Source organism: Salmo trutta, chromosome 5, assembly GCF_901001165.1.
Source record: "Salmo trutta chromosome 5, fSalTru1.1, whole genome shotgun sequence".
In the NCBI taxonomy this organism is placed as follows: domain Eukaryota; kingdom Metazoa; phylum Chordata; class Actinopteri; order Salmoniformes; family Salmonidae; genus Salmo; species Salmo trutta.
Genome location: NC_042961.1, coordinates 57,052,512 through 57,067,316, shown reverse-complemented (window position 1 = coordinate 57,067,316; position 14,805 = coordinate 57,052,512). Strand labels below are relative to the sequence as shown.

The 14,805-nt window shown below is 41.8% G+C and overlaps 1 protein-coding gene across 4 annotated transcripts in view; it reads right to left on the bottom strand.

The window, feature by feature from the left end:
• Positions 1 to 3,222: 3,222 nt before the first annotated feature.
• The window catches only part of LOC115194631 (CD99 antigen-like protein 2), a 28,423-nt gene continuing 16,840 nt past the window's right edge, over positions 3,223 to 14,805 (bottom strand). For 2 of the 4 annotated variants that reach the window (XM_029754481.1, XM_029754482.1), the window contains exons 5-11: positions 10,446 to 10,526; positions 9,803 to 9,865; positions 6,374 to 6,445; positions 6,022 to 6,066; positions 5,777 to 5,896; positions 5,532 to 5,597; positions 3,223 to 3,416 (exon numbers count right to left, since the gene is read on the bottom strand). In XM_029754481.1, coding sequence (XP_029610341.1) covers positions 3,355 to 3,416; positions 5,532 to 5,597; positions 5,777 to 5,896; positions 6,022 to 6,066; positions 6,374 to 6,445; positions 9,803 to 9,865; positions 10,446 to 10,526 — 509 coding nt within the window. In that variant the 3' untranslated portion in view covers positions 3,223 to 3,354. The remainder of the gene's footprint in view (positions 3,417 to 5,531; positions 5,598 to 5,776; positions 5,897 to 6,021; positions 6,067 to 6,373; positions 6,446 to 9,802; positions 9,866 to 10,445; positions 10,527 to 14,805) is intronic. The other 2 variants (XM_029754483.1, XM_029754484.1) reach the window with 2 other exon arrangements.

The window sequence follows — 14,805 nt, the reverse complement described above, 5'->3', positions numbered from 1 at the left end:
TGCCAGTCAATGAGTGAAACATTCAACCCAAAGCACAACACCAAGGTCCAATATCATCCAATCTTCAAATCATCAATGCTACACATCTTTGGTGGGCTTTAAGAAAATTTGCTACGAGCGATCGGTAGCGCAACTGATTTAGAGAAAGAGTACATTCGTTTAACATTCATAGTTTTTTTTTGCGTAAGCACAGCTCTCAGTCACGGGAGGTGTTTTTTTGTCATAAAAAGACAACGTATAGAATGGACACAGGCCCTCAAACCACTGCAATTTGGTTGGTGGTTCCCAGTGTTCCCAGTGTAGAACACTGAGAAAAGCACTAATAGAATCTGAATTCTATTCATTGAACATTCCATTCTATTGGTTCTAGTTTTGTGTGTTTAATATTGCGGGAGCCAGCATGAGCGAGCAGGTTATAAGGCATAGAGAGAAGCACCATCAGTACTGCAGCACCTGCATCTGGATGACAGGAGAGGAGAGTGTTAAACTAACAGTTATTAACCCTTTGTAGAGTGGAAGTTCTGGACAGTTCTATTGTTCTCAGTGTTCTATCCCAGAATGCTATGGTCCTTTATGATGTCAGCGACCAGAATTAATAAGAACGATTGACAAAGGATGGAATATTCTGTCCTTATTTATCAAAGGATTAACAACAGTTCCTCCAACCTAAATATTTATCTTATCCATTATAAGTAAGATAGTAACTGATCCTGGTGCAGTTGTTAAAGGCGGAGAGTAATCGCAGGTAGGGAAAGTGCTGGAACGTCACAGAAGGAGTGGTTCTAGAGCTGCGTTTCCAAGGCAACAAGGGAGCCGAACAGAACAGGGTGCAGGTTCCAGTGGGAGTGCATCCCAAAATCACACCCTATTCCCTATATAGAATAAAATAGTGCACTACCAAGGGAAGAGGGTGTAATTTGAGTATCTGCCCTAAAAAGGTTTGTTTTGTTATCTGGAATAAAGTCACTTGGAAACCTATATCTAAAACAATTTGTAGATAAGTTGAGCTAAGTAGTTAAGATAAAAGCCACTCTAGAGTGGGGGAGCAGAGACGCAAACAATTTCAATAAAAACACACTTAGGAACGAGTGTATAAATCGTTAAGATACACCGTAATATCAAGGAATACGCTCATACAACAATTAAATAGTAAAAACACAGAAATATGCTCACGCCGCAATTTACAAGCTTCACTTTCCACCCACTAGTCTCCTAATCAGGGTTGGGGCCAATTCCATTTCAAATCATTCAATTCAAAGGAGTGATTTTAAATTCAAAATCAAATTGAAATGCGCCATTTATTTTTTTATGAAAGATTTTCTAAATTCTTCACATGGAATTTGAATTCGCTTCTTGAATGAACTAAAGTGAATTGAAATGTAATTCACCTCGACCTTTCCTAACAACAAACAACAGCTAGTATAAACACTATCCAAATCACAGAGATGAACTAACTCTGATTTCATATAGCAAATAGCTCAATCTGAACAACTTCAGAAGTCTATGTATAGCCTGGTCCAGTCAAACAAATGTCCAGTCTCTACAGAACCACTGGACACGTTCCAGGGTGACTACATTACAGATGCATGCCTGATCTCACAACGCCTGGATAGGTGTGTGTCCATATCTGCTAAACAACGGACTGATATAGCAATCTGATGCCCGACAACGCACCTCGCTGACGTGACAGGCAACCATTAGTTGATGCAATGTAGTCGAACGCTACCGTTACGTTACTTCAATGTCAAGAAGTTTTAAGTTGGACTGGGCTTCGACTTCACATTTACTTCACTTTCTCTAGCACAGGCATTATCTCAATAAGACAAAACAGATACACAATGTATAAAGACGAGTTAGTATCTTCATCACATTCCCATTTTCCACACAAGTGGACTTAAAGGCTACACTCCAATACTCATACTAGCATACTACTTAGAATGCACGCCAAATACACTGGTATCGTTCACTAAGCGGTACACTAGTGTGGCTATTGGAACAGAGCCTTTGAGTGCGCTCCAATGTCCATCCCAGCATACTACTTGAATGCTAGTAGTATTCTACTTGATACTACTTAGAATGCTAGGACCCAATACACGGGTTTGTTCCCTAAGTAGTATGATAGTATGGATACTGGAAAAGAGCCTATATTCTCTTCAGTTTCTTAAAACAAACGCAAATCATATTATGGACATTTATGCAGCAGCTCTGGAGTAAGTAAGTCATTGAGTTCTTCAAATGAACATCGCTTCATAAAAAATGTAACTAATCCTGAAATCAACACTATAAAAGTGCTAGCCTGGTTCCCAGATCTGGTTGTGCTCTTGTCAGTTCTATTTCTTTCATCGTCATGCGTTACATACGACTGCCATTACAATGAGTGATAAGGAGTTGGCAAGAAAGCACAAACAGACTGACAACCAGGCTATAAAAATGCAGCTTCTAAACATTAACGTATGGAAGAAACCACTACAAAACTCTTTGTTTCTTTAAGACAATAACATGAAGGTAGAAAAATCACATGAGGGGGATATATGTACTAGGGGGGAATGGGGGGAATAGGGGGATATATGTACTAGGGGGGAATGGGGGGGAATAGGGGAATATATGTACTAGGGGGATATATGTACTAGGGGGGAATAGGGGAATATATGTACTAGGGGGGAATAGGGGAATATATGTACTAGGGGGGAATGGGGGGGATAATTATTTGGATAAGATTTTTGATTGGATAACAGAGTTAGTGGGAAAGTATATGGGTTATACTATGTACCATACTATCTTTCAGGAAATACCAAGATGGAAGCCTGGTCCTAGATCTGTATGTGCTTTAGTATATCAAATCCTCTGACTATCATTGTCAAATAAAAACGGATCTAGGATTAGGCTACCATCTCCTTCATAATCAAATTGTAAATAGGCATATTAGTGGTGTTTAAAACAGTTGAAATAAATTAAATGATATGTACACAGTGTGGCGGGGGGGGGGGGGGGGGGGGTAGGTCTACAGAGGCCGGCGGACCGTAGTGATGTCACAATACCATTCCCACTCTAGAATGACATTAAGATTCTAGAATGACATGGAACTTGGTGGCGTCAACATTGCTGCCAGTGGAACTCTACATTTCAGACGATCACCATCTATCTACAACTCTTAAGGTATAACGGGGGTGGAACTATCCTTCAAAAGTGGTGAGTGTGTGTTGTCGTATGAGGTGGGGGGGGATATTCCCCAAGGTGAGGGCGTGTAAGTGTGTGTTGTCACGCCCTCTTCGTGTGTGTGTGTGTGTGTAGGTTGGGGGACGAGGCCGGACGGACGGGGGGATGGACGGACGGACGGACGGGGGGGGGGGGTTATTAGACAGTGTTATCCTGACTAGGAGGCTCAGCGTTGGGGGGCTCCAGAAGAGTCTGTTGAACTGGAGAGAGAGAGAGAGATATTAAACTGATAATAAACCTAATCACACTTTCAACATACTGCAACTTCTAAAGCTTAATAATGCCTTCATAAACCTTTTACAACTACAATCAGCCTTATGACAATTTTCAATGGAAGGGCATTTCATCTACTCTAATCAAATCTACTTCATTTGAATTAAAGTACAAAAGGCTAAACATTGTCACAAAGATGACTTTTCCATGAGGAGAGAGGTGTTGGTCGTGGAGATGAGATTCTCTATCTATCTCCATCCATCCATCCATCCATATATATATATTTATTTCACTGCAGTACCATCAATACAGCAGAGAACAGAAGATGTTCTCTAAATTAATCTTCATCCAAACATGGATAAAACAAATGACTTCATTATCTGAATCTCAAACATATAGGATAGCATAAACTGGTCCAGTTGTAGTTACATAGAAATGTATGAATATAGATAGGATCTCTATGGGTAGATCTCTATGGGTAGTTAAGTGGTCACCTTGTGGTGGTTACATGGAAATGCATGGATATTCAGTGCATTCAGAAAGTATTCAGACCCCTTCCTTTTTAGACATTTTGTTACGTTACAGCCTTATTCTAAAATGGATTCAATAAATGTTTTTACTCAGCAATCTACACACAATACCCCATAATGACAAAGCGAAAACTTTTTTTTTTTTTAAATGTTTGCAAATGAAAACAGAACCTTACGTAACTATTCAGACTGTTTGCTATGAGAATCGAAATTGAGCTCAGGTGCATCCTGTTTCCATTGATAATCCTTGAGATGTTTCTACAACTTGATTGGAGTCCACCTGTGGTAAATTCAATTGATTGGACATGACTTGGAAAGTCACACACCTGTCTGTATAAGGTCCCACAGTTGACAGTACATGTCAGAGCAAAAACCACGGTTGAAGGAATTGTCCGTAGAGCTCCGAGACAGGATTGTGTTGAGGAATAGATCTGGGGAAGGGTACCAAAATATTCCTCCAGCATTGAAGGTCCCCAAGAACACAGTGAAGAACACACACCAAGACTCTTCCTAGAGCTGGCCGCCCGCCAAATGAGCAATCAGGGGAGAAGGGCCTTGGTCAAGGAGGTGATCAAGAACTCGATGGTCACTCTGACAGAGCTCCTCTGTGGAGATGGGAGAAACTACTAGAAGGACATCCATCTCTGCTGCACTTCACCAATCAGGCCTTTATGATAGAGCTGCCAGACGGAAGCCACTCCTCAGTAAAAGGCACATAACAGCCCGCTTGGAGTTGGCCAAAAGGCACCTAAAGGACTCTCAGACCATGAGAAACAAGATTCTCTGGTCTGATGAAACCAAGATTTAACTATTCGGCCTGAATGCAAAACACCACGTCTGGAGGAAACCTGTCACCATCCCTATGGTGAAGCATGGTGGTGGCAGCATCATGCTGTGGGGATGTTTATCAGCGGCAGGGACTGGGAGACTAGTCAGAATCGAAAGAAAGATGAACAGAGCAAAGTATAGAGAGATCCTTGATGAAAACCTGCTCCAGAGCACTCAGGAGCTCAGACTGGGGTGAAAGTTCACCTTCCAACAAGACAATGACCCTCAGCACACAGCCAAGACAACGCAGGAGCGGCTTCAGGACAAGTCTCTGAATGTCCTTGAGTGGCCCAGCCAGAGCCTGGACTTGAACCTGATCGAAGATCTCTGAAGAGACCTGAAAATAGCTGTGCAGCGACGCTCCCCATCCAACCTGACAGAGCTTGAGACGATCTACAGAGAAGAATGGGAGAAACTCCCCAAATACAGGTTTGCCAAGCTTGTAGCGTCATACCCAAGAAGACTCAAGGCTGTAATTGCTGCCAAAGGTGCTTCAACAAAGTACTGAGTAAAGGGTCTGAATACTTATGTAAATGTGATATTTCAACAAACAAAAACAATTATACATTTGCAAAAATTCCCCCAAAACTATTTTTGCTTTGTCATTATGGGGTATTGTGTGTAGATTATTGAATCCATTTTAGAATAAGGCTGTAACGTAACAAAATGTGGAACAAGTCAAGGGGTCTGAATACTTTCCAAATTCACTGGAGACAGGACCTGTATTGGTGGTTTGGTGGTTACCTTGTGGTTCTGTGGCCACCACAGCGTCTGGGTTATCAGTCTTCACCAGGTCTGCATTCAGGCTCTCTGTGACAGGACACAGCAGTCTGGTAAATCTGAGAATTTATCTCCATACTATTATCTGATTATAGATTACTGTAATCCCAGATAATCATTACACTGTTATCAAAACTATATAGAATCATATCCACATTATACCACAAGATCTAAATCACAGATTACGTTAACCCCAGCTGGTATCTTACGCTGTATGCTGAAGCAGAACTTCTTCTTCTGGTAGGAGACGTAGCTGGTGACCGCGCCAACCAGCGCCAGGCCAATGCCACTGATGATCCCGGCGATGGTTCCGGTCTCAGCCATGGTGTCTGGAGCACAGAGGAACACAGAGGTGTAATCAATAGTCAATAATCGATAGCCAATAATCAATATTAGACACAGACCTTTGCCATGCATAACCTGTTGTTTCATAAAAATATTGTTGTTGTCATACCAAGGTTGTTGTCATCAGCGGCAGACTGGCCTCCACCATGTCCACCTACAGGAATGATGCATGTCTGCTAGTCAGTTACATTTTACTATAATGTGCAATCAATGGAAATGCATTTAATAAAAGGTCCCTGTATCCTGATTGAAAATATTAACTAGCTAGCCAGATGTAAATACTGTTTACGTATTGTATTTGTCCGACTAAAACAAGACATTTACCTTTAAGTAGGATTTAAACAGAGTATCTTCATTTAAAAAAACAAGCAATGGTAAAGGTCTGAACTCAGAAGACGGTTCTCACGCTCTTTTGATGTTTGTTTATCTAATCATTTCCCCTTTTTAAGATCATCCATTACCTTTGCCTTTGTCAGGGTTGTAGGTGTCGTCTTTCCCAACGTCAAGCAGATCACCGTCTGAGAAAGATCCACCTAAGGGATATAGAATCAACATTAACTGGCAACCCTAACCTGACAGGCTCCAAGCCAGGGACGGCCCCCGCTCAAACACAGCCAACGTCCCCAACCCTAACCTGACAGGCTCCAAGCCAGGGACGGCCCCCGCTCAAACACAGCCAACGTCCCCAACCCTAACCTGACAGGCTCCAAGCCAGGGACGGCCCCCGCTCAAACACAGCCAACGTCCCCAACCCTAACCTGACAGGCTCCAAGCCAGGGACGGCCCCCGCTCAAACACAGCCAACGTCCCCAACCCTAACCTGACAGGCTCCAAGCCAGGGACGGCCCCCGCTCAAACACAGCCAACGTCCCCAACCCTAACCTGACAGGCTCCAAGCCAGGGACGGCCCCCGCTCAAACACAGCCAACGTCCCCAACCCTAACCTGACAGGCTCCAAGCCAGGGACGGCCCCCGCTCAAACACAGCCAACGTCCCCAAAGTAAGGTCTCCAGAAAGAGGAGAAGGTTCAGTAGACAAGGGAGTCAGTCACAGTATATAGAGGACAAGCGCTGGTCTTCCAATGTAAAGATGTAATAAGGAAAAAGAGAAGGGTTGGCAGATGTCAAATACTGCCCTTTCTCCTTCCTGAATGACAAGATCCAGAGGGAGCGACACAGTTAGTTGCAAGATACAGTGAGGGAAAAAAGTATTTGATCCCCTGCTGATTTTGTACGTTTGCCCACTGACAAAGAAATGATCAGTCTATAATTTTAATGGTAGGTTTATATGAACAGTGAGAGACAGAAAAACAAAACAATCCAGAAAAACACATGTCAAAAATGTTATAAAATGATTTGCAATTTAATGAGGGAAATAAGTATTTGATCCCTCTGCAATACATGATAGTACTTGGTGGCAAAACCCTTGTTGGCAATCACAGAGGTCAGACGTTTCTTGTAGTTGGCCACCAGGTTTGCACACATCTCAGCAGGGATTTTGTCCCACTCCTCTTTGCAGATCTTCTCCAAGTCATTAAGGTTTCGAGGCTGACGTTTGGCAACTCGAACCTTCAGCTCCCTCCACAGATTTTCTATGGGATTAAGGTCTGGAGACTGGCTAGGCCACTCCAGGACCTTAACGTGCTTCTTCTTGAGCCACTCCTTTGTTGCCTTGGCCGTGTGTTTTGGGTCATTGTCATGCTGGAATACCAATCCACGACCCATTTTCAATGCCCTGGCTGAGGGAAGGAGGTTCTCACCCAAGATTTGACGGTACATTGCCCCGTCCATCGTCCCTTTGATGCGGTGAGGTTGTCCTGTCCCCTTAGCAGAAAAACACCCCCAAAGCATAATGTTTCCACCTCCATGTTTGACGGTGGGGATGGTGTTCTTGGGGTCATAGGCAGCATTCCTCCTCCTCCAAACACTGAGTTGAGTTGATGCCAAAGAGCTCCATTTTGGTCTCATCTGACCACAAAACTTTCACCCAGTTGTCCTCTGAATCATTCAGATGTTCATTGGCAAACTTCAGACGGGCATGTATATGTGCTTTCTTGAGCAGGGGGACCTTGCGGGTGCTGCAGGATTTCAGTCCTTCATGGCATAGTGTGTTACCAATTATTTTCTTTGTGACTATGGTCCCAGCTGCCTTGAGATCATTGACAAGCTCCTCCCGTGTAGTTCTGGGCTGATTCCTCACCGTTCTCATGATCATTGCAACCCCACGAGGTGAGATCTTGCATGGAGCCCCAGGCCGAGGGATATTGACAGTTCTTTTGTGTTTCTTCCATTTGCGAATAATCACACCAACTGTTGTCACCTTCTCACCAAGCTGCTTGGCGATGGTCTTGTAGCCCATTCCAGCCTTGTGTAGGTCTACAATCTTGTCCCTGACATCCTTGGAGAGCTCTTTGGTCTTGGCCATGGTGGAAAGTTTGGAATCTGATTGATTGATTGCTTCTGTGGACAGGTGTCTTTTATACAAGTAACAAGCTGAGATTAGGAGCACTCCCTTTAAGAGTGTGCTCCTAATCTCAGCTCGTTACCTGTATAAAAGACACCTGGAAGCCAGAAATCTTTCTGATTGAGAGGGGGTCAAATACTTATTTCCCTCATTAAAATGCAAATCATTTTATAACATTTTTGACATGCGTTTTTCTGGATTTTTTTGTTGTTATTCTGTCTCTCACTGTTCAAATAAACCTACCATTAAAATTATAGACTGATCATTTCTTTGTCAGTGGGCAAACATACAAAATCAGCAGGGGATCAAATACTTCTTTCCCCTCACTGTATTATGACCACATTAACAGGAAAATGAGTCGCCTTTAGAGAAAGTTAGTGAGGATATAGACCATCAGCTATGCTTTGTGTGCAGTACACCCGCAGTACACCCACAGTACACCATGAGGCTGAGATGAGGCTGAAAATATTTATCTTTTAAAGCATATTTCCTGCAATTCTACACATTTTTGCCATGAGGCTGAGAAAAAGTAAATAGATTTGAAAGTGAATTAAAGCTAAAATATAGGTGTGTTGATTGTAAACTGTCTTGTGTGAAAAATGAACAAATTAAATAGGCAGTGACGAGGTGTGTATAGCCATAGAAACAGTGACATATGCCTCAATGCAGTCATATGCGTGGCTTATTGGGGGTGTGGCTTTCAGTTAGTTCTTTTTGGCAACCCATCCCGTGAGAGTGAATGTCATTCCAGGTCATCTGTTCTGTGTAATCAGATCTGACTAACCCAGTGCACTGCTTGCTATGAATTATATCGGACGGTGTTTGCATGTTTAGGTTTGGAACACTGACAAGTAAATATCATTACAAAACATATACATAAAAAACGAAATACTCAAATCAGAGTGGCTGGGCCTGGCTCCCCAGTGGGTGGGCCCACAGTACGCCCACACCAAGAGAAAGGTTTGAGTAGCGTGTTCAATCCATAGCTCCCTAGTAGGTCTTGTAAATGGTGTGTGACAGTGAGAGAGTGTGAGAGAGTGTGTGAGAGTGTGTGAGAGAGTGTGTGAGAGTGTGTGAGAGTGTGTGAGAGTGTGAGAGTGAGAGAGTGAGAGAGTGAGAGAGAGAGGAGAAAGGGAAGACAGGGAAGAGAGAGCGAGACAGGTAGCAATAGAGAGATGGAACTAGAGAGGCAGAAAATAATACAGACAAAGAGAGAGAGACAGACATACATCAAATATAGAGTGATATAAAGAAGGACAGAGATATTGGATATCAAAAGAGAGAGGGATGCTGTTAAATAGAACTAGTTATTATCCAAGAACAGAGCAGAAAGCTGGTCCCCAGCCCAGTAGACAGGCAGGGTTAAGTTTATCCAGGTTGACCAGGTAGGTTAGGGTCAGGTCGGGTAGGTCAGGCAGGGTTCTTACCCCCGTTCCCTCCTCTGTTGTTGGGGGCTCTGTCTCCCCTGCCTCCGCCTCCAATACCTTTATCTGACAAGACATGACACCACATCAACCCTCTGATACTAATATAGTGTTACTATGAGAATAATATACTACCACTCTACTACTACTGCAATATACAGACCATCAAACCCTAATACTATAATACCACTGTAGTATAAAGACTATCAAACTCTAATATACTAGTACTATACCACCACTGTACTATAATACTACTGTGACTGTAGTATACAGACTATCAAACCCTAATACTATACTATTACTCTGACTATAGTATACAGACTATCAAACCCTAATACACTAATACTATATTACCATTCTACTACTGTGACTGTAGTATACAGACTTTCAAACCTAATACACTAATACTACAGCCTATTACTATGACTGCTATCCCTAGTATTGGCTACTCTACTACAACTACTACTAAAACTGCTACAGTATTGAACACCAGCTATCTACTGCTGTACCACTACAATATGTATACCATACCTACTGCAAACCCACACTACTGAATTACATACTTATTCATAGAGTACTCTACACAAACAAAATAAGAACAAAAGGAATTCATACAGAAATAAATTATAACAAAATAATCAATAACCTGCTTGTCCCTTGTTCTTGTCCTTCCCTCCAATGTCATTGTTGGGATCCAGAGCATCACTCAGGTCAAACTCATCAGAGGCTGCAGAGAGAGGTCACAGGTCAGAGGTCAAAGATCATGGGTAAAAGTTCAAATGCGAGTCGGGCAAAAAAATATGGAATCTACAGTATATCTAACATGCCTCAACCTGGAGGAAAACCAAACAGCATAGTCACAATATACAGCATCTGTGAAGAGATGCATTCTATACATGGTAACTTAATGTCTACAGCCCTCAACTCAACTCTGGGGCTCTAAGCCAGTTCCAATGGATTTTTCCATTGTTCCCCTCTAATCAGGGACTAATTCAGACCTGGGACACCAGGTGTGTGCAATTAATGATCAGGTAGAACAGAAAACCAGCAGGATCCGGACCTCGTAGGGTAAGAGTTGAGTACCCCTGGTCTGCAATATCAGTTTTCCATACATTGTACAGATCCATAAATACATACAGACAAATACGAACACAAATGAAGATAAGACGTCACTGCTTTCACAGCTTCCAGTAGCCAAACAGTCGAGGAAACATCTCCGAAACTAGAATGTGTGGAAGACATCCAGGAAGCACTCACATCTACTCTATTTTGGTACTCAATAGATACCGAATGTCCAAAAAGGTCATTCAGAGGTCACACTGCCCATTTGTTGAATTCAAGAAAATGACAGCATTCCGTGTCATAAAAAAAGCCAACAGAGATAATGAGATGCAAACACACATCACGACACACGCATACACACGCGACACAACATGTGTGGCAACAAAGACAACATGTAAACACCATGGTGAGTGTACCTACAGTGTCTACAATAGCATGCTACACAGGATGTCGTTGACGCAGGCAAGATATCACTACAATGTGTGTGAATGTCTAGACGTGGACCGTGTCCCAATAATCTTCACCGGCTTCCTTTCCTCATCTCCTCCATTATAACCAATAGGAGTTGTCATCTGTCCAGTCCAATCAGATCATTGGTCATGAGAGAAAGCAGATACCAGGAACAAGGAAGCTAGTTTAGATCAGAGCCATACAGTATAGAGAGTGTGGCAAACTAGCCTCCATGTTGGTTCTAAACATTCCATGACATTAACCTTCTCATCTCCTTTCTAATTTGAACGCATGGAACATCTGGTGTCAAAATGGCTGCCCATAAAAATGATACAATCTCAAACTGAGTTTGCCAAACTCTGTATATCTACACCTCTGTTTTAGATTGAAGGGACATAGGCATTGTCTTCTGACAGGAAGTGTACGTCACTCCAACCCAGCGCTAGTCCTTCGACCAGCAGCGCAGATGGGTGACCAACTACATGATGGGGGGGGGGGGCATATATCGATATTGATAGGTAGCGTCTGAAATGGCACCCTATTCCCCACATAGTGCACTACTTCCTACATAATACACTATGGGCCCTGGTCAAAAGTAGTACACTACGTAGGGAATAGTGGTGCCATTTGGGACACAACCCAGACTTGACAACAGCATGGTGGTTTTAATTGGGGAATGGGGATGGTTCGTTAACAGACTTGTGTTCAAGTACTACTTAAAATCATTTCAAATACTTGCCTGGCACTCTAAGCAGGCTACAGAAAAAGCTCAAAGTATTTTAAACATTTCTAATAGTATTTGAATCCAGGTCTGTTCGTTAAGCGAGCAGTACCAACCGGGCTGGGGCTTCGGTGGGGTACGGGGGCCCTTGGTGGCGAGGGGGAGCAGGCCAGGGCGAAGGCTGGGCCCAAAGTCAGAATCAGCCTGGATCTCATCTGTTAGTGTAGTGAGTGCTCAGGGGTTAGTATAGCCTGGTTAACATTCAGTCTGGTTTAACCAGGCTAGGCTTAATGCTAGGCTTACGGCTAGATTCAATCCGGAGGGCGGAAGAGTTGTCAATAGCGTAATTTAAATTGAATGGCAATGTTTCCACGTTCACGGTGACTGCATTCAAAGTAAAGGCTGCAGATGGTGGCTCAATCACAAATTACCTTTACATTTCAATTGAGGTATAACGTGGATCTTCCACGCTCCGGATTATATCTAGACTAGTAGTGTTATTACAAATTGTGTCCAGGTCTGTTAGTGTAGTGATCGCTCTAGGGATAGCTAGTAGGGTTAATGGAATCACATACAGTACTGTAGTAGAGGTGCTTGTGAGGTTTAGGGCACACACACACACACACACACACACACACACACACACACACACACACAGAGAGAGATTGAATAGTAGGCTGACTACAATCTACATACAAGTTAAAACCACAACATAGACAAGGTTTTCAAGGGCAAGACTGACCAACCCAATAAGGGACAACTTGTTTCACACGAGAGGTACAGACATACATGTGTTGATGGTACCACGGTGGCACAGCAGTGGTTCTCAAGCAGTCTTAGTATGGTAGCTAGTAGTAGTATATAGTAAATAGCCTCTGTGGACAGGTGTCTTTTTTACAGGTAACAAGCTGCGGTTAGGAGCACTCCCTTTAAGAGTGTGCTCCTAATCTCAGCTCGTTACCTGTATAAAAGACATCTGGGAGCCAGAAATCTTTCTGATTGAGAGGGGGTCAAATACTTATTTCCCTCATTAAAATGCAAATCATTTTATAACATTTTTGACATGCGTTTTTCTGGATTTTTTTGTTGTTATTCTGTCTCTCACTGTTCAAATAAACCTACCATTAAAATTATAGACTGATAATTTCTTTGTAAGTGGGCAAACGTACAAAATCAGCAGGGGATCAAATACTTTCCCCCCCACACTGTAGTAGCAGTCTTAGTATGGCAGCTAGTAGTAGTATATAGCAGCAGTCTTAGTATGGTAGCTAGTAGTAGTATATAGTAGCAGTCTAGAATGTTAGCTAGTAGTAGTATTAGTATGGTAGCTAGTAGCAGTATTAGTATGGTAGTTACTAATACTGCTACTATTACTATGGTAGTTAGTAATAGTAGCAGTATTAGTATGGTAGTTAGTAATAGTATATAGTAGCAGTCTAGTATGTTCACTAATAGTAGTATATAGCAGCAGTCTTAGTATGGTAGTTAGTAATAGTAGCAGTATTAGTATGGCAGCTAGTAGTAGTATAGAGTAGCAGTCTTAGTATGGAAGCTAGTAGTAGTATAGAGTAGCAGTCTAGAATGTTAGCTAGTAGTAGTATATAGTAGCAGTATTAGTATGGTAGCTAGTAGTAGTATATAGTAGCAGTATTAGTATGGTAGTTAGTAGTAGTATATAGTAGCAGTCTAGTATGTTCACTAATAGTAGTATATAGCAGCAGTCTTAGTATGGTAGCTAGTAGCAGTATTAGTATGGTAGTTAGTAATAGTAGCAGTCTTAGTATGGTAGCTAGTAGTAGTATATAGTAGCAGTAGTAGTATATAGTAGCAGTATTAGTATGGTAGTTAGTAGTAGTATAGAGTAGCAGTCTAGAATGTTAGCTAGTAGTAGTATATAGTAGCAGTATTAGTATGGTAGCTAGTAGTAGTATATAGTAGCAGTATTAGTATGGTAGCTAGAAGTAGTATATAGTAGCAGTCTTAGTATGGCAGCTAGTAGTAGTATATAGTAGCAGTAGTAGTATATAGTAGCAGTATTAGTATGGTAGCTAGTAGTAGTATATAGTAGCAGTATTAGTATGGTAGCTAGTATTAGTATATAGTAGCAGTATTAGTATGGTAGCTAGTAGTAGTATATAGTAGCAGTATTAGTATGGTAGCTAGTAGTAGTATATAGTAGCAGTATTAGTATGGTAGCTAGTAGTAGTATATAGTAGCAGTATGGTAGCTAGTAGTAGTATATAGTAGCAGTATTAGTATGGTAGCTAGAAGTAGTATATAGTAGCAGTCTTAGTATGGCAGCTAGTAGTAGTATATAGTAGCAGTAGTAGTATATAGTAGCAGTATTAGTATGGTAGCTAGTAGTAGTATATAGTAGCAGTATTAGTATGGTAGCTAGTAGTAGTATATAGTAGCAGTATTAGTATGGTAGCTAGTAGTAGTATTAGTATGGTAGCTAGAAGTAGTATATAGTAGCAGTATTAGTATGGTAGCTAGAAGTAGTATATAGTAGCAGTCTTAGTATGGCAGCTAGTAGTAGTATATAGTAGCAGTAGTAGTATATAGTAGCAGTATTAGTATGGTAGCAAGTAGCAGTATTAGTATGGTAGTTAGTAATAGTATATAGTAGCAGTATTAGTATGGTAGCTAGTAGTAGTATATAGTAGCAGTATTAGTATGGTAGCAAGTAGCAGTATTAGTATGGTAGTTAGTAATAGTAGCAGTATTAGTATGGTAGATAGTAGTAGTATATAGTAGCAGTCTTAGTATGGTA